At 41.5% G+C, this 18,617-nt stretch overlaps 1 protein-coding gene across 2 annotated transcripts in view; it reads right to left on the reverse strand.

Annotated features, from left to right (window-relative positions):
- SH3BP2 (SH3 domain binding protein 2) overlaps positions 1-16,117 on the reverse strand; it is a 108,324-nt gene extending 92,207 nt beyond the window's left edge. For both annotated transcript variants that reach the window (XM_069070866.1, XM_069070875.1), the window contains exon 1: positions 15,784-16,117. In XM_069070866.1, the coding sequence (XP_068926967.1) occupies positions 15,784-15,833 (50 nt within the window). In that variant the 5' untranslated portion in view covers positions 15,834-16,117. The remainder of the gene's footprint in view (positions 1-15,783) is intronic.
- Between the last annotated feature and the right edge of the window lie 2,500 nt (positions 16,118-18,617).

Consider the following 18,617-nt stretch of genomic DNA (forward strand, 5'->3'; position numbering starts at 1 on the left):
TTCACTGAATACTTCCATTATAATAATACTGACAGGTACATAGGTCCAAGTATTACAGGCACTGAAGAAATTGAGGCTCAAAGAGGCTGACTCAGCCAAGATCACACACAGCTCATTTGTAAGTGTAAGAGACAAGATTAGAACCCAGTTGTCCTGACTACAAGTTCTGTCCTCTTTCTACTCCACCAAGCTTCCTCTCTTCTAATTATTAATAGCTGACCCATATAAGACTTTGAAGTTAACGTTCCCTTTCCATGCCTTATCTCATTGTAACCTTACAATAACTGAAGGGGGAGGTGGTATCTTTAGGGGCTTTGTAGATGAGGAAACAGGCTCAGCAGTAAAATGACCTGTCTCAGGTCACTGTCCTGCTAAGTAGCAAAATCCAGGAGGGACTGGAAATGTCAACATCTCCCTCCCTCTTCAGCTGAGGGAAGCAGGGAAGGGAGAAGGAAAGAGGGAGAGAGAGAGACCTTCACAAGAACAATGGTTCGCTAGCCTTTGCTTCAAGCTTCACCCTGGGTTGTGGGTTGGAGTTTTTTAATACCTGAAATTTACCCAAGGACATATTTCACTGAAATTTAACCAGAAAGTCAATCTGGCTCCACTGGTACATAGCCTACTCAGACCGTAAATAGGAAAATACCTTCTCATTCCTAGGGGGAAACAGACCCAAGACATGAAGTAAAACTATTCCCCACCTACCCCAACACACACACACACACATACACATACACACTCATTCATTGCCCTTTTTAAAGGGCTGCTTTGATTGTGGTGAAACCTGCTGGAGGAAACTACTTTCTAATGAAGGGTGTTTTATGACAAAATTGCTTCAGAGACTACCGTTGTCCAGTCATATGGGCTTGTCAAAGAAAAAAAGATTAATAATTCTTCTTTACAATTTCACTAATGTTTAATGTGAAAGTATATGTAGAGCCTATATCAGATTACATGCTACCATGGGGGGACCATAGGGGAGGAGAGGAAGGAGGAGAAAATTTAGAACTCAAAAACTTGTGGAATTGAATGTTGTAGACTAAAAGTAAATAAAGAAAACCCAAAATGGGATCCCAGGGGAAAAAAAAAGAAAAAAAATTAATATTGTACTTCATGTTTAGGCAGAAATCTGTTAGAAGCAATTTTTTATTAATTTAATATTAATCTAAATTCAAACACTGTTCTGATTAGAGAGAAATATCCAAATTAGCAGAGTGCCCTCATGCCCTCAGACATGTTTCTAACACTTTTTGAAGTAACATTTATAGGAATCTTCAACAAAGCATATTTCACTTATACAGCTTAGAATTAACGTTCTGTTTCAACTAACAACAAAAGTTACTCAATTTTCCCTTGAAAATTCCCAGGAGAATCAATGTTCTACAACCACTCATCGCCCATGACCACTTCTCTCAAGGGCTATCCTCAAGCTGGTCACAAGTGATCAGTAGAAATTAAAGGGATCTCCTTCCTCTGAGGATACCCTAACCTCTTCAGGAGAAGACAGGTACAACCCTAAGATAGGTCATTACTCCGATTAAGGAGAGGATGGAGGCAGGTAATGTTTTTAACTTCTCTAAATTAGATTACCACCCTTAGTCCATTTTCTGGGGTTTAAGATATCCTTTTTGACTTTTTACACACTTTGCAAAGAGAAAGGAGCTAGGCATAAGAGGGGAGAAGGGAAATAAACATTTATATAGCACCTACTGTGTGCTGGATAGTACCAAGCACTTTACAAACAGTACCTCCTTTGATTCTCACCATAGTCCTTAAAGGTAGGTGTTGTTATTATTCCTATATTATAGTTGATAAAACTGAAGCAAACAGAGGTTAATGACTTGCCTAGGGTCACACAGTTAGTAGGTATCTGAGGCCTGATTTGAACTTAGGAAGATGAGTCTTCCTGAGTTCAGTGCCAGCACTCTATATAATGTGTCACCTAGTGGCTCCCATGCCCTTGTTACCACACCACTAACTAACTATATGATCCCAGGCAAATACCCATCTGACCTTCAGTTTCCCTTCTGTAAAATGAAAACAGGGTAGCATCAGTGTACCACCAGGTAAACAGCCAGGGCCTGCAGCCCCTGGCACAAGAAGCTTGAGACAGTGCCCCTTCCACAGGGGTAGAAGAGATCAAATTTAAAAGAAAATGGAAAAGGTCAAAAGAGATGAGCAAAAAGGACAAAAAGAATCTCACCATACAAAGCTATTATAGTTACAGGGAAGATCAAGACACAAACTCAGAAGAGGACAACGATGTCAGAACATCTATGGTCAAAACCCCAGAGAAATATGGGAAGTGGTCTTAAGCCCAGAAAGAACTCATGGAAGGGCTCAGAAAGGTTAAAAATCATATGAGGGGTTGAAGAAAAACTGGGAAAAGAAATGACAGTGATGCAAGAGAATTATGAAAAAATATTAAACAGCTTGGAAAAACAAAACAACTGCTTAAACAATAGAATTAGTCAAATGGAAAAGGAGATACAAAAATCCACTGAAGAAAACACATTAAAAAGTATAATTGGCCAAATAGAAAAGAAAGTACAAAAGCTAATTGAGGAAAACTACTCCTTCAAAGTTAGAATCAAGAAAGTAGAAGTTGATGATTCTATGATCAAGAATCTGTCAAAAAAATTCAAAAGAATGAAAAAATAGAAGAAAATGTAAAATACCTCATGGGAAAAACAAATGACCTGGAAAACAGATCCAGGAGACAATATCAGAATTACTGAACTACCTGAAAGCCATAATCAAAAGGAGGACCTGGACAGCATCTTTCAGGGAATTATCAAGGAAAACTGCTGATAGAGGGCAAAATGGGCATTGAAAGAATACAACAGGAAAGAGAACCCAAAATTAAAACTCCAAGGATCACTATAGCAAAATTTTGGAACTATCAGGTCAAGTAAAAGATACTGCAAGTGACCAGAAAGAAACAATTCAAGTATTGGGGAGCCACAATCAGGATTACACAGGATTTGGCAGTTGCAACATTAAAAGATTGGAGGTCATGGAACATGATATTCTGGGAAGGTGGGAAGGCAAAGGAGCAAGGACTCAAACTAAGACTCAATTACCTGGTGAAGTTAAGCACAACATCAAGAGGGAAAAAAATGGTCATTCAATGAAATAGAATGTCAAGTTTTCATAAAGAGAAGGCCAGAATTAAACCAAAAATTTGATCTCCAATATCAAAATCCAAGAGAAGCATAAACAGGTAAAAAGTGAAAAGAAAACATAGGGAATTCAATAGAACTAAACTGTTTACATCCCTAAATGGGAAGATAATACTTGTAATTCTTAAAAAATTATATCACTAATAGTACAACTAGAAGGAATACTAGAGGGTATGGTATAAGGCAAATTTGTAGGAATGACATAAAAAATAATTAAGGGATGAGAAAGAGTAGTACACTGGGTCCAGAAGGAAGGGAAAGGTAGAATGGGATAAATTATTTCACATGAAGAGGTACAAAAGAGGTATTGCAGGGGAGGGGAAGATGGGAGGGAGGGCCATGGTCATTGGTTGAATTTTACTCTCATCAGTATTGGCTCAAAGAGGGAATATATATATACACACAATCAGCTGAATATAGAAATCTAGCTTACCCCACAAGAAAGCAGGAGGGGAGAAGATTAAGTAAAGGAGTGGATGAACTGACAGAAGGGAGGAAAGATAGGGGGGGTTGCAGATAGAAGCAAAACACTGGTGATGAGGGAAAGGGTGAAGGGAGAGAGAAGACAAACAGGAAGAAAAATAGAGAGAAATACACAGGAATCATAACTGCGAAAGTGAATGGGATGGGGGACTGGCTAGGTGGCACAGTGAATAGAGCACCCGCACTGGAGTCAGGAGGACCTGAGTTCAAATCCAGCCTCAGACACTTAACACAAAAATTAGCCATGTGACCTTGAGCAACCCCAATTGCCCTCCAAAAAAAAGATAAAGTGAATGGGATGAACTTTAAATGAATGGGATAAAGTGAATGGGATGAACATAAAATGGAAGCAGGTAGCAAAGTGGATCAAAAACTAGAATCCTACAATATGTTATTTACAAGACATACAGTTGAGCCAGAGAAACACACATAGAGTAAAGGTAAGAGGCTAGAGCAGAATGCTTCAAGTGAAATTTTTAAAAAGCAGGGGTAACAATCCTGATCTCAGACAAAGTAAAAGAAAAAAACAGACCTAATTTAAAGAGATAAGGAAGGAAACTACATCTTGCTAAAAGGTACCATAAGCAATGAAGCAATATAAATACTAAAAATATATGCATCAAGCAGTATAGCATCCAAATCTTAAAGAAGTTAAGTGAGTTCTAAGTATGATGAAATGTAAAATAGATAATTTTGACTATATCAAAAAACCCAACCAACTTTTATACAAACAAAACAAACACAAGCAAGATTAGAAGGAAAGCAGAAAGCTGGAAAATAATCTTTACAGCAATTGTCTCTGATAAAGGCTTCATTTCTCAGATATATAGGGAACTGAGTCGAATTTATAAGAATATAAGCCATTCTTGTCAAAGCATATGAAATGGCAGTTTTCAGAAGAAGAAATGAAAGGTATCTGTAGGCACATGAAGTTCTCTTAATCACTTTTGATTAGAGAAATGAAAATTAATGTAACAACTCTGAGATACCACCTCACATCTATCAGGTTGGCTAATATGACAAAAAAGGAAAATGATAAATGTTGGAGAGGATGTGGGAAAATTGGGACACTAATATGCTGGTGGAGTTGTGACCTGTCCAACCATTCTGGAGAGCAATTTGGAACTACGCCCAAAGGGAAACCGAATTGTGCATACACTTTGATACAGCAATATCACTACTAGGTCTATATCCCAAAGAGATCATTAAAAAAGGGAAAAGAAGCTACATGTGCAAAAATATTTATAGCACCCCTTTCCATGGTGTCAAAATAATAGAAATTGAAGGCATGCCCATCAATTGGGAATGGCTGAACAAACCATGGTCTATGAATGTAATGGAATACTATTGTGCTATAAGAAATAATAAACAGGCATATTTCAGAAAAATCTGGAAAGACTTGTATGAACTGATGTAGAGTGAAGTGAGCAGACCCAGAACACTGTACACAGACAGTACCAGCAAATGATGATCAAGTATGACTGACTTAGTTTTTCTCAGAAATACAATGATGCAAGACAATTCCAAAACACTTGTGATAGAAAATGCTATCCACATCCAGAGAAAGAACTGATGGGAGTCTTGAATGCAGATTGAAGCATACTATTTTCACTTTCTTTGTTTTTTTTCCCATTTGTCTTCTTTCACAACTGTGACTAATAAATAGGGAGATATGTTTAACATGATAGTACATGTATAACCTATCAAATTGCCTATCATTTTCAGAAGAGGGGAGGGGAGAGAGAGGAAGGAATTTGAAACTCAAAATCTTATAAAAATGAATGCTTGGGGTGGCACAGTGAGTACAGCGCCAGCCCCGGAGTCAGGAGGACCTGAGTTCAAATCCGGCCTCGGACACTTAACACAAAAACTAGCTGTGTGACCTTGGGCAAGTTACTTAACCCCAATTGCCCTCCAAAAGGCAAAAAAAAAAAAAAAAAAAGAACGCCAAAAATTTCCTTGACATTTAATTGGGGAAAAAATACTATTAAAATGGGGGGAAAAATGGATAGTAATACCTACCCTACTACTACCATGAGCTGGTCCAAGGAGCTAATTAAGTAATGGGTAACAGTAACCAACCTAAAAATTTACATATTGCTTTCCTGGATATTTTAAAGATATAATTATAGTTATAATTATCCTAGACATATGTCTAACTGGCCTCTGCTTGAACACTCTCATTGAAAGGAAGCTCATTCTACTATATATACACAATCTACTAATATCTATTGAATAGCTTTGACTGTAAGAATCCTAATATTAAGTCAGAATCAAAACAATGGAAGGTCTTGAGAAAGGGAGTGATATGGTCGGACCTGTGCTTAAGAAAAATCACTTGGTAGCTGTGTGGAGAATAGTATAGAAAGGGGGAAAATGAGAGGCATGGAGACCATTTAGAAAGCAACTGACAGAATCCAAGAAAAGGGGACTATGGGTATGTTAGCAGGATGCGTGTGAGTAGGGAAAAAAGGGAGCCATGTAAGAGATGCTGTAAAGGCAGGAAGAATAAAGGAGACCTATTTATTAGTCACAGTTGTGAAAGAAGACAAATGGGGAAAAAACAAAAAAACAAAGAAAGTGAAAATAGTATGCTTCAATATATAAATAAAGAATAAAGGAGACTACATATGGGGAGGGAGGGAGAATAAAAAACAGAAAATAACAGATATTGGAAAGAATACAGAACTACTCAATTCCTATTTTGCTTTTATTTTCTTTCCTAAGAAAAGCTATTATTAATCTAATAAGGACATAACAAAGATGGTTAATACAGAATTGAAATCAAAGGAAACAATGAACACTCACACTACCTTAATGACTTCAAGGAATGAGTCCTAAATAAACTACATCCTGGGAGATGGAAAGGGTTGACAGACATGATTCTGGAGATACTGTCAATGATCTTCAAATGACAGTAGGAAATGGGAGAGGTGCCCAGAATTAGAGAAGGGCAAATGGTTTTTAAAAAGATCAAAGCAACTGAGGTCCACAAAGAGTAGTGTCAAACTCAAGGGGAAACTAAGTCACTAATGGGTACATAACGATCCATACACCAGCATATTGACTTAGTTTTAAAATGTAGTGTTATTCATGTTTTATAATATTTTAATTTATTTTGTTAAATATTTCCCAATTATATTTTCATCTGGTTAGGCTGCACTCATGAGTGTTGCTGGCTACATGCCACTTCCTCTGTGTTTGACACCTGGGGTGTAGAGTTTAAGCCAGTGAGCTTGATGTCAATTCTTGACAAAAATCCTAAAATGTTTTATCAAAGTTTAGATGCTTAGTGAACATCTCAAAAAAGGAAGCACTAAGCACAAAGAGTGGCTTCAGCAGCAGCAGGTCATGCCAGACTAACCGTGTTTCCTTTTTTTGTGGGGGGATAGGGTTACTAGATTTGTAGATGACGGGAACTCTATAAATATAAGGTCCTTAATTTCAGTATTTGACAAAGACACATTATTCCTGTGAGTAAAAAGAGATGTGGGCTCCCTGACAATACAGTTACATGTACTAGGAGCTACTGAATGATCTTACACTATATTCTACAAGAAGATCCAAATGGATACATGACCTAAATAAATACAGAAAGATCAAATTATTTTTAAAAACTAGAAAAGAACGGAAGGGGGCACTTTGCACAACTATGATTGAGGGGAAAATTCTTAACTAAATAAGGGATGAAAATGATGATGAAAGACAAAATACAATTTTTGTTCTATCAAATTAAAGTTTTTTCATGAATAAAACCAATGTAACTAGAAGAAGATAAATTGCAGTTATTTCGGGAAACGGCAAATAGTTCTAATAAAGATCTGATACCCAAGATAAAGAGGGAATTCAGAACTAGAGTCATTCCCCTAGGTCTTCTTTTGTCTCAATTCTTACCTTGCCCCAAGTCACTGAATGGGCATTGCCTCAGGCAAACTGAGACCTCAGAAAGACTTTTATTTAGAAAGGTCAAGGTCATGCACTGCATCCTGAGCTATACCAGTCATCTGGACTTTTGTCTTGCCACTGGACTTCAATGACATTGAAGGAGAGAATGAGGTTGACATGTTTGTGCAGCTCTTCCTCCCTTAAATGCAGTTCATGAGCAAGTCAAGACATTACCTTCATGATGTCATCTGTCTTCTTGGAAAATGAAGGACAAAAGACAAGTAGTAAAAGGATATGACTAGGTAGCTTTCAAAAGAAGAAATGCAATCTCTTAAGAACCATATAAGGGAAAGCTATAAATCTTTAATAATATGAGAAATGTAAATTTTTTAAAGTCTGAGATTTTATATCAGTCATCAAATTGTCAAAGGCAACAAAAGAGGAACTATGGGAGGGGCTATAGAAGACAGGAAGACTAATGTATTCTTGGTAGAGCTGTGAACTGATCCAACCATTCTGGAAAAGTCTGGAATTATACCAGAAAAATCACTAAATTGTATGTACCCTTTGACCCAATGATACCACTACTAGGCATGCATCCCAAGAAGGTTACACACTTAAGAGAAACATCATATGTATATATATATATATATATATATACATACTATTATTTATAACAGCAAATTTTTATAGTAGCAAAGAAATGAAGGCAAAACTGGTGGCCATCAAATGAAGGATAATTGACTAAGCTGTGGTGCATTAATATAATGTAATATCATGACATAAGAAATTGTCAATGGAAACATTCCAGGAGTTTGGAAAGATCTGTATGAAATGATGCAGGAACTGAGACAATGACCTCAATAATGTCAAGAAAAGCAATAATGGAAAAACTCTCATCAATGCAGTACCCAGTCAGGATTTCAGTAGACCCATGGAAAAGAATACTTCCAGACTTTCAGAAGAGGTGGTGATCTACAGGTGCAGAATGAGGCATACACCTTCAAACATGGCCAATGTGGTGATTTGTTTTGCTTAACTATGCTTCTCATGCTACAAGGTAGAGTTTCATTGAGGGTAAGGGAAAGATCAGTCATTGGCAAGTGATACAGATTTCTTTTAAAAACTTTTTTTTTCATTGAAAGAGTGGTTCTGGGGCGGTTAGGTGATGCAGTGAATAGAGCACCGGCCCTGAAGTCAGGAGGACCCCGAGTTCAAATATGGCCTCAGACACTTAACGCAAAAACTAGCCATGTGACTTTAGGCAAGTCACTTAACTGCAACTGCCCTCCTCCCCCACCCAAAAAGGAAAGAGTGGTTCAATGTCAAAATAACAGCTTATATTTATATGACACTTTGAGATTTGCAAAGTGTATTACAAATATCTCATTTTATTGTCACAATAACAGAAAGAGGCAGGCGCTATTATTATTATTCCCATATGATGAAAATTCCCCGATGAGGAAACTGGAGCAGAAGTTATGTGACCTGTCTAGAGTCACACTGCTAGTAAGAGTCTGAAGCCATATTTGATCTCATCTTCCTAACTCCAAGTCCACCACTATCAACTGAATCACTAGCTGCCCAAATTGTAGGGAAAACTATAGTGGAGTGACCCAGGGATCTTTACCAGACCTTTGCATTACTTTAATATCTTTTTAAAAAATTAATAATCTGTATGAAAGTGTAATTATCATGTTTGCAGATTACCCAAAATCTGAATAGCAGAGCTAAATGTCCAAATCCAAACAAAATTAACAGACTAGGACACTGAGCTGAAACAAGGAAAAATTTAATAATGATAAATGGGCAGTCATAATGTGAGTTCAGAAATCAACTTTACATTTTAAGAAGAACATTGGAAAGTTACATTGTATGAAAGAGCCCTGAGACTAGAGCAAAGAATACCAGTTGCAAAAAAGGTAATAGGGTTTAGCGTGTAGAAGATAGAAGACTAAGGGACATGGGGAATGTAATAACGAATGTCATTTGCCTGTTTGACCTCAGAAGTTAGAAGTAGGAACAATGGGTGGGTGGAAGTTGCAGAAGCAGATTTAGGCTTCCTGAAAGGGGAAACTTCCTGCCAATTAGTTTTCCAAAAGTACAAGTTGCTGCCTCTGGAAGCAGGTTTCCCCTCACTGGAGATTTTCAGGCAAAGGCTAGATGCCCACTTTTAAGGATACTGTAATGAGGACTCTCAGCCAAGACTCAAGATTCTGACTGCACAGAAACTCCAAGATTGTTTAACCATCAAGAACAGGACATACCAATGAATAAAACGGGAAAACAGTCGCCCGGGGAAAGAGTTTTGTAGCTTTTTGCATCATTGAATATCAGAACCAAACTGAAAAATCCAAATGGACTCTACTGGGGAGTAGAAAAGAGAAAGAACTGCCAGAAAGTTAACAAAACCATTGAGTACAGGCAATGTAGAAAGACTACCTTTAATGAAATTACCTTACAGAGTCCCAGACTATTAGAGTTAGAAGGGGTCTTAGTTGAGACAATGTTAGGGTTTATTCTGCCACACTAAATAAAACTCCCAAAATTGTGAGGAAATTTGGCTAACCTTCCAGTACTCCAGATTATAATTGTGCCAAGATACCCTCCCTATCTGGGAAATATTCAGAAGGATATCAGAGTGCTTACAATGAAAAGATTCCACTTCCATGCTCAGCCAAAGGGTAGTGAGTGGCATTCCAGGTACCTTCCTGTCAGAAGAACTTCATGGATTTGAAGTTGAGCACTGCCCTCCCCCCCCCACACACACAACTAGCCCCTGAAATCCTCGATTACCCAGGAAGCAAAGAGCTTAGGTAGCACCCTGTGATAAAGGTCTCTCCCACTCCCTCCCCTACTCTAGCTCATCCATCCATCAACTTCATTTCCCACTCCTTTCATATCTCAGTCACCCCAGTGAGTCTGTGCCTACCACAGACACAAAGCCACCATGCTCCAGGCCATCCTCCATTCAGCCACCAAGGTAATTTTCCTAAAGTAGAAGTCTAACCATGTCACAGCCCTACTCAGTGGCTTCCTATCACCTACAGAACCAATTATAAAATCTTGTCTGGCATTCAAAGCCCTTAGTGCCCACCTAACCCTGCCCCCCTTCCAGTTTTTAACATCTTCCTTTCCACCCACTCTCATAGTCTTCCATCCAGTGACACCAGCCTCACTGCTCTTTCTGGAACCAGCCACTCCATCATTCTGCTTCTGGCATTTTCACTGGCTGTCCCCATGCCTGGAATATTCTCCTTCCTCATTTCCACCTCCTTGATTCCTTGACTTCCTCTGAATCCCAGCTAAAATTCCACCTTCTCAAGCCCTCTTAACTTCAGTGATTTTCCTTGGATTACGTCTGAATTACTCTGTATACAGCTTGCTTGTACATAGTTAAAATGCATACTATCTTCCCTACTAGATTGTGAGCTCCTAGAAGGTTGTTGTTCAGTTGTGTCCGACTCTTCATGACCCCATGTGGGGTTTTCTTGGCAGAGATACTGATGTGGTTTGCCATTTCTTTCTCCAGCTCATTTTACAGATGAGGAACTGGAACAGAGTTAAGTGACTTGCCCAGGGTCAAACAGCTAGTAAGTATCTGAGGCCAGATTTGAACTCAGGAAGATGAGTCTTCATTACTTCAGGCCTGGTGCTCTATCCACTAGTCACCCAGATGTTTTTGTTTTGCTTTATGTCCCCAGCACTTAGCACAGTAGTAGGTACACTGACACACAGTAGGTACTTATGGAAAGCCTCAGCACCTTTCGCTCACAAGTCCACTTTGGGCTCAGCCATTAACTAGCAATGAGACCTTGGGCAAGTCATAGGAATTGAAAGAGACCTTAGATTTCACCTAAAACCTAATCCAATCACTTCACTTTAGGAAACAAAGATCCAGGTTTTGACTTGCCCTGAGGCCACCCAGCAAAAGTAGATGAGCTAGGATTCAATTCCAGGAGTTACAGATGTTTTTTCAGTCCCAGTAAGACTTCCTGTACCCTCCCCACCCTCATTATGAATAAATTCTAGAATTTACCAGGTATGTGCACATAAGAAATAGATATTAATTTTTCATAAGGAAAACTATTTGGTACATAGCTTTTTTTTTTCTTCACTAGCAGTACTTCTAGAATATTTCAATAGGATAATGTAGTTATCTACAAAATATTCTCCATGTCCCCTTGGCAGAATTCTATACTTCCTGGAGGTTCAAGTACCCTAGGCTAGGAAACTCTCCACTACATTAAGCCCCAGTTTCTTTACCTGTAAATTGGGAGTAATAAATCACTATTTCCTGGTCCTCCTTAATGCTAGTTAATGGCTTCCTGATCTCTAATTTATCCTCCACATATTTTGTTTATACATATTTCCTTGTATGTTCTCCCCTCCTCCCCTATTATACTGTAAGTTCCTTGAAGGCAGAGACCATTTTTTGCCTAGCTTTATATCTAGAGCTTAGTATGATGCCTGAAACATAATAGTTGTTGTTCAGTCATCTTCAGTCATGTCTGACTCTTCATGAGCCCATTTGGGGTTTTCTTGGTAAAGATACTTGAGTGGTTTGCCATTTCTTTCTCTGGCTTATTTTACAGATGAGGGAACTGAGGCAAACAGGGGTAAGTGACTTGCCCAGGGTCACACAACTAGTAAATACCTGTGACCAGATTTGAACTCAGGAAGATGAGTCTTCCTGACTCCAGGCCTGGCACTCTACCCACTGTACCACTTAACTGCCCAGATAAAGTGCTAAAGAAAGTCAAAATCGCCTATTTTTGCTCAAAGGGAGAGACAGGAGATGGCATGTACTAGATGAGTCAAACTACTACCAGTGCCCTGCCCCTGCCCAGACTTCTAGCCCCACTTCCAGTAGTTCCCTCCCAGCAGCAGGAGCTAGCAATGTGCTTTCCTCAGGACATTCCTGTGGGGTAAATGATTTGAATATCCTTATCCCCATTTTACAAATGAGAGAACTGAGGCTTGGAGAGGGGAACTCATTTATCCCAATTTGGCAAAGCTCTTTAAATGCTAATGTTCCACATACTGACTTCAAGTCCTGCACATTTTCCAAGATGCTGAAACACCTGGGTCCCCTATTTGATCCTCTCCACTATCTATATCTGAACAAAAGTCTACATATTTGTTTCCTATTTGAAATACAGAATGTCCTCCTGGAAGCTAAGAGTCTGCCTGCCACAAGACGAAGGTTTCTTTCTAAACCTCTGGCATTAGTTACAAAGAGCTATAGACTTGGAGTCTGGGCACCTGGGTTCACATCACTGCTGTTTCTTCATGACCTTGGATAAATCAGCCTTTCTGGGCAGCAGTTTCCATATCCAGACCAGAAGGATGTTGGACTAGATGACCTCTATCTCTAAATCCATCATTCTCTAAGCCTTCTCTTGGGCCAACTACAAAATAACAGCATTATATAGTATTTTTAAGGTCCCTTCCCACCATATCCTATGAACCAATAGCTTCATTGAGATCCCACCATATGCCATCTCCTGCCTCTCCCTTTGAGGAAGAATAGTAGCTGCTTTTGACCTTCTCTAGCACTCTATCATGGGCAGTAGGCGGTACAGTGGAGAGAGTCCCAGACCTGGAGTCAGGAAGACTCATGTTCCTGAGTTCAAATCCAGCCTCGGGTACTTACTAGCTATGTGACCCTGGGCAAGTCACTCAACCCGGCTTGCCTCACAGATCTGATCGGGTGAGAATTGAGGTATGCAGTTACCTAGTGGAGAACACTTTAGTAGGCAGAGTTAGAATGGGCAGAAGCAGAAAGCACTAAAGTTGGGGGACTGATGGTTAGTACTAGGACACTACAAGTTAGGAGTTAGTAAATAAACATTCAAGTGCCTACTATACACCAGGCACTGTACTAAGTGCTAGAAGCCATACATACTACCATCAATCTTAGCCTCAGAAAAGAAGAGACCCTTCCCCGCCCCTTTATTGCAAAGGCGTTCTACTTCCAAAACTCACATCTCAGTAAAATTCAGCTACACTGGGAATAAAATGGCCTTTTGTGGGCTGCCCTGGGACTACAGCCATAGCTCCAAATCCTGTTGCTAGGGGAACTGTGGTCCAAGTTCCAAACAATTGACTTAAAACAAACTTTTGGAACATGACCTGTTCCCACGTTGGGGTCTACAGGCAGTACTGATCTGCAGCAATGCCTTCAAAAGTTTCACCCACTATATTATTCTTTTCTTAACAAAAACTCAGCAAACCCAAAGCATAAGCTACTTAATATTCTGTACCCAGCCCAAGGCTCTTCACTGGGAGGGGGTGGAGTAGGGGGTGCTGCTTGTGGAAAAACCCTCTGAACTTCTTCCAGGTGCCACATAAAGATGTCATTATTGCCTATTTTGATGAGACATGCAAGCCAAGGGCATAGTTTCCGCAACTGGTTTCAAAAGAGACCAAACACATCAACTGCCAACTGCCTGGGCCTCCCCTAAATAAGACATGCTTTTCTTTGGGCCAAATCCCAGTCCACAGAACTAGACCATAAGGGAAGGGACCTTGGAGAAGATCTGAAAGACAACCTAAATAGTATCCCTGATCCTATTTGAAGGCGAGATCTTCAGGAGCAACATTGAGCTCCCAAAGGGCAGGGGTTACTGTTACTGAGTTCATCTGAAAGACTGAAAATAAATATTTTACCACTCATTTCCCCCCACCCTTCTTTTAACATTTCATCTCTTTGTTACAAGAGATGGTTTGCTGGGGAAGTAAGGGGTGGGTGGGTGGGTGGGTGGAGGGAAAAGAAAGGAAAACAAAAGGCATCAAGTTTTAAAAAGAAAGAAAATGAATTGTTCTGAGTTTTTAAGAAAATAATACCCAGTTTTATTCGGTCCATTGACCGCACTAGTAAAGTAATGCCCATCCAAATGGCATGTGAAAAGCCGGTCAGTAGCTGTAGTTAATGTTTTCCTTTTCCTCAAGTTACCTTGTATATATCTGCAGACACGTTACATTTCTGTCAATGAACTAGTCAGGGGAAGAACCTTTTTGTCTTTATACCCCCAGGTCCAGCACGATACTCTTTGCCCAAAGTAGAAGCTTTAACAAATATTTGGGTTTAACTCAATCCAGTTCAATGCCCTCAATTTACAGATAAGCCAACTGAGGTTCTGGAGGCAGAGATCGGGGGAGGAGCAGAACTGGGATTCAAACTCTGATCCCATATGGACTTCCTAGTCCAGGGCAGAAACAACCCTTCTGGGGATCTCAGTTGGAAAACTTCAGTTCTTCCCTGCTCCAAGTTCCTTACAGTTTTGTCTGGCATGAAATCCCTGCAATTAAACCTGGCCTGGTCCAAACGTTCCCACCCTCATTTGACAAATGAAAAAATTGATAATAAGAGCGGCTGTTCCTGTAGCTCACCTCACAACCCTGTTAGGCTTGGACAGAATTTATTAACCAGATGAGAAGACTAACATTGCTGAGAACTCTTATTTCTAGGCTGTCTGGGGTCATGGAAAGAACACAGGACCCCTGGATCCAGGAGACCTAAAGCTTCTTGTCAGGGTGCTCCTGGGCAAGCCACTTACCCCAGTCTCTCTGTAGTCACTATTTTCCTAAGCCTTCATTTTTTTCATCTGAAAAATGGGGACAATCATACTTGCACTACTTAAGTGAACTTTAGTGAACCCATTTTATAAACTTAATGTACAAAGGAAAGATGAACTTACAGCACTTCGGAGCTAACAAAGCATCAATCTAGGTATCATTATTCCTAAGTAGCAGATAAGGAAAGTGGGACTCATAGAGGAGAAATGACTGGCCTAAGATCACACAATAAAGAGAAACAACGTTGTATGGAGGAGAGAGCGGTGGTGTCAGAGGACCTAGATCCGTACCAGAGTCTAGGCTCTGTGAAGTGGGCAATTGGCGTTCCCTTTTGGGACCTCAGTTTCCCCATATGTAAAACGAAGGAGTTGGACTAGATGATCTCTAATGCCCCTTCCAGCAGGAAAATCTGTGGCAGATCTGGGGCTCCTAGGCCGGGGGCTCTTTCCGTCACCACACCCGCTCCCGATTGCAACACCTGGATTCGTGAGAGGATGGCATAGAGTGACATCCCAGGCCCCAGGCGTCCAGCAGGCGTCACCGGCCCGGCCCGGGACACTCACTCGCTAGCTCCCAGCACCCGCCTGGGCCGAAGAGCGTCCGTTCCCCCCAAAGCCAAGCGGCCCACGAGCCAAGGGGGGGCGTGCCTTACCAGGGGTGAGGCAGGGGGCTCAGAGGCTGAGGGCACCTCCTCATCTCCATCGCTGCTCCGGGGGGGGGGGGGGGGGGGGGGGGCGCCGCCCCCCGCGGGCGGGGGGGGGGGGGGGGGGGGGGGGGGGGGGCCGCGGTTCAGCCCGCGCGCGTACTCCGCAGGGGAGCTGCCGGCTCCTCATGGGACGCGAGTGGGCGTGGGGACAGGAAGCGCACCTGGCGGCGCACGAGGCAGCGAGCGCACCTAGGTTGGCCCCGCGAAGCAGAGTCGGTAAGGAGCAGGCAGCCTGCAGCCCAGCTCCTTCTCCGGCTCCGGCTCGGGCTCGAGCTCGGGCGCCTCCGCCTCCCACCCCGCCCAGCAAGACGCGTGCCCCCGCCTCCCTCCACCTGCCCCAGCCCCTGGCTCCTCCCACACCCACTCCCACTCCCCCGCCTCCTCCCTTAAAGGCGCCCTCTTTTCCCTTTTCCCTCCTCCCATGAGCGAAAACGAAATGACTCCCACTGCTTTCTTTTACCCCTCCCCCACCCCCTCAGGCAAATCGAGAGGGACAAACTTAAATTTGCATAAGCATTCGACTTTCTCAATCACTCGCATATCCGTTAGCTCACTAAATTCCCCGAAACCGCCAAGGATGTTAATACTCTAGGTTTAGACAGAGAACGTTACCCGGAGGCAGCTTGGAAGAGTGGGAAAGAGTAAGGAACGAGACCCAGTAGACCTGGATTCAAATCCTGGCTCTTTGCATTTCCGAGACTTTGGGCAAGTTATTAATCTCCTCCAGGGGGCCTGTTTACTCTTCGGTAAAACCTGGGGGTTGGACGAGATCAAATCTAACGTCCTTTCTAATTTTCAATCTAGGATCCTAGAAACTGTGCTATACACAGGTAATAGTCCCTTGCTTAGTCCCAGAGAGGTAGGAGGAGAGGAAGCCTGGTGTAGAAGGAAAAGCAGAATGTCAGAAATAGAAGGATAGCGAGGGCATCTGGCCTGAGAATACCTGACGGGGTATGGGCCAAGCCGAGACCTTGGCCCCTTCCCCTGAAAGAATTTGGGTCCCATGTGTTTATGGGCCCTGGAAACCCCACCTTGAACTCTCTCCAGAATTCTTGAATTTTCCCTCTTGGTTAAGTCTCTGGCTTTTGCCTGAGGCATGGACTCATCCCAGTCAACTGGGCTTTCACTGTAGCCTACCAATTCTCTGTAATCTCCCAATTCTCTGTTACCCCTAACCTAGGCCAGCCGTTACCTCTGGATCTGACTACTTCTCACCCTTGATCCTACCTAGACCCCAGTCTCCCTTGGCCACGTGGTGCAGGTCCCTGGCATTCCCAGCCCTTTTCTATTACCTCCCAGTCACCGCAGACTACTTGGCCACTCCTAGATCCTTCCCACAGTCTTTCTGTATATAAGATACATCTTCCTCCATTAAGGTGTTGGGATTCAATCTGGCCCGCTTGCCTGTACAAGCGTCCCAACCCGCAAATATGGAAAATTTTTGGAAGCACACTCACCCTCTATTGGTGTTTTCATAAACCTTGTCTTTGGCTGACAGAAGGCTTGGGTTGAATTTATTTGGGCAGGCCCCCAGTGTTGCTATTTCGGGGTCTCAACATACCCCTTCTATACACAGCATGTGGTCATCCAGTCTCCACCTGGAAACTTCTTGTGCTGGGAATTCACTTCCTCCCAAGGTAATGCATTATACTTTAGGAAGCCTAAATCTGCCTCCGCAATTTCCACTCATTGCTCCCAGTTCTGTCTTCTGGGATCTAGTGGAAGATTTAATCATCCCTTGTGGTTACAAAGAAACCTGGGAAGACTTGTATCAACTGGTGCAGTGTAAAATGGCCATAACTGGGAAGACAATTTCTAGGATCACAACTTTATAAAGAAAAACAACTTTCAGGGGTGGCTAGGTAGCACAGTGAATAGAGCACTGGCCCTGAAGTCAGGCGGACCTGAGTTCAAATAAGGCCTCGGACACTTAACACTTACTAGCTGTGTGACCTTGGGCAAGTCACTTAACCCCTACTGCCCAGCCTTCCCCCCTCCAAAAAAAAAGGCAAAAGAAAAGAAAAGAAAAACAACTTTGAAAGAGTTAAGAATTCTGAACAATTCAATAACTGGCCATGTTTCCAGACAACTGATGATAAAGCATGCTACCCACCTCCTGGCAGTGGGGTAATAAATTCAAGATGCAGAATAAGACAGATGTTTTCAGAAACAGCCAGTGTGAGAATTAGTTTTGCTTAATTTTGTACATTTGTTACAAGGGTTTTGCTTTTCTTTTCTTTTTCAATGGGGGGTGGGGGGGGGATGGAATGGAGTTGGAATAAGGTAGGGAAAAGATCATTATTGAAGAATTTTTTTTAGTACATGGAAGAGAACAGAAGGAAGGCCAGAAAGAATCACAGACAAACAAGGTAGCTTTGAAATTGTATATTGAAAAAAAAAAGAAAGTTATATGTTGAATTTATTATGTATCTGAAAAGAAAAACAAGCTGTAACATAATATTCCTTTTTTTTTCTGTTCTACTACTTACAATGGACATATTTATTTTATTTGGCATTAGTTAAATTCAGAATAAAATTTTTAAAAAGAAAGCCTAATCTGTTCTCCACAGGGCAGTGCTTCCAATTCTCTGAGAGAGTGATTTTCTTCTTTCCTCCCATAAGTCTACTCTTCCACAGGATAAAAATACCATTCCCTTCAACTGATAATCTTGTGGCATGGCTCCCAATCCCACCACCACCCTGATCACTCCCCTCTGGATTGACTCATTCCAGTTCTCATTCAGCCCACACACAAGGGAAGGTATCTCAGAGCTGTTTGA

The sequence above is a fragment of the Petaurus breviceps genome, unplaced genomic scaffold (assembly GCF_028583685.1).
Source record: "Petaurus breviceps papuanus isolate PSGF00001 unplaced genomic scaffold, PetGlider_PUasm1.0 140, whole genome shotgun sequence".
Lineage (NCBI taxonomy): Eukaryota > Metazoa > Chordata > Mammalia > Diprotodontia > Petauridae > Petaurus > Petaurus breviceps.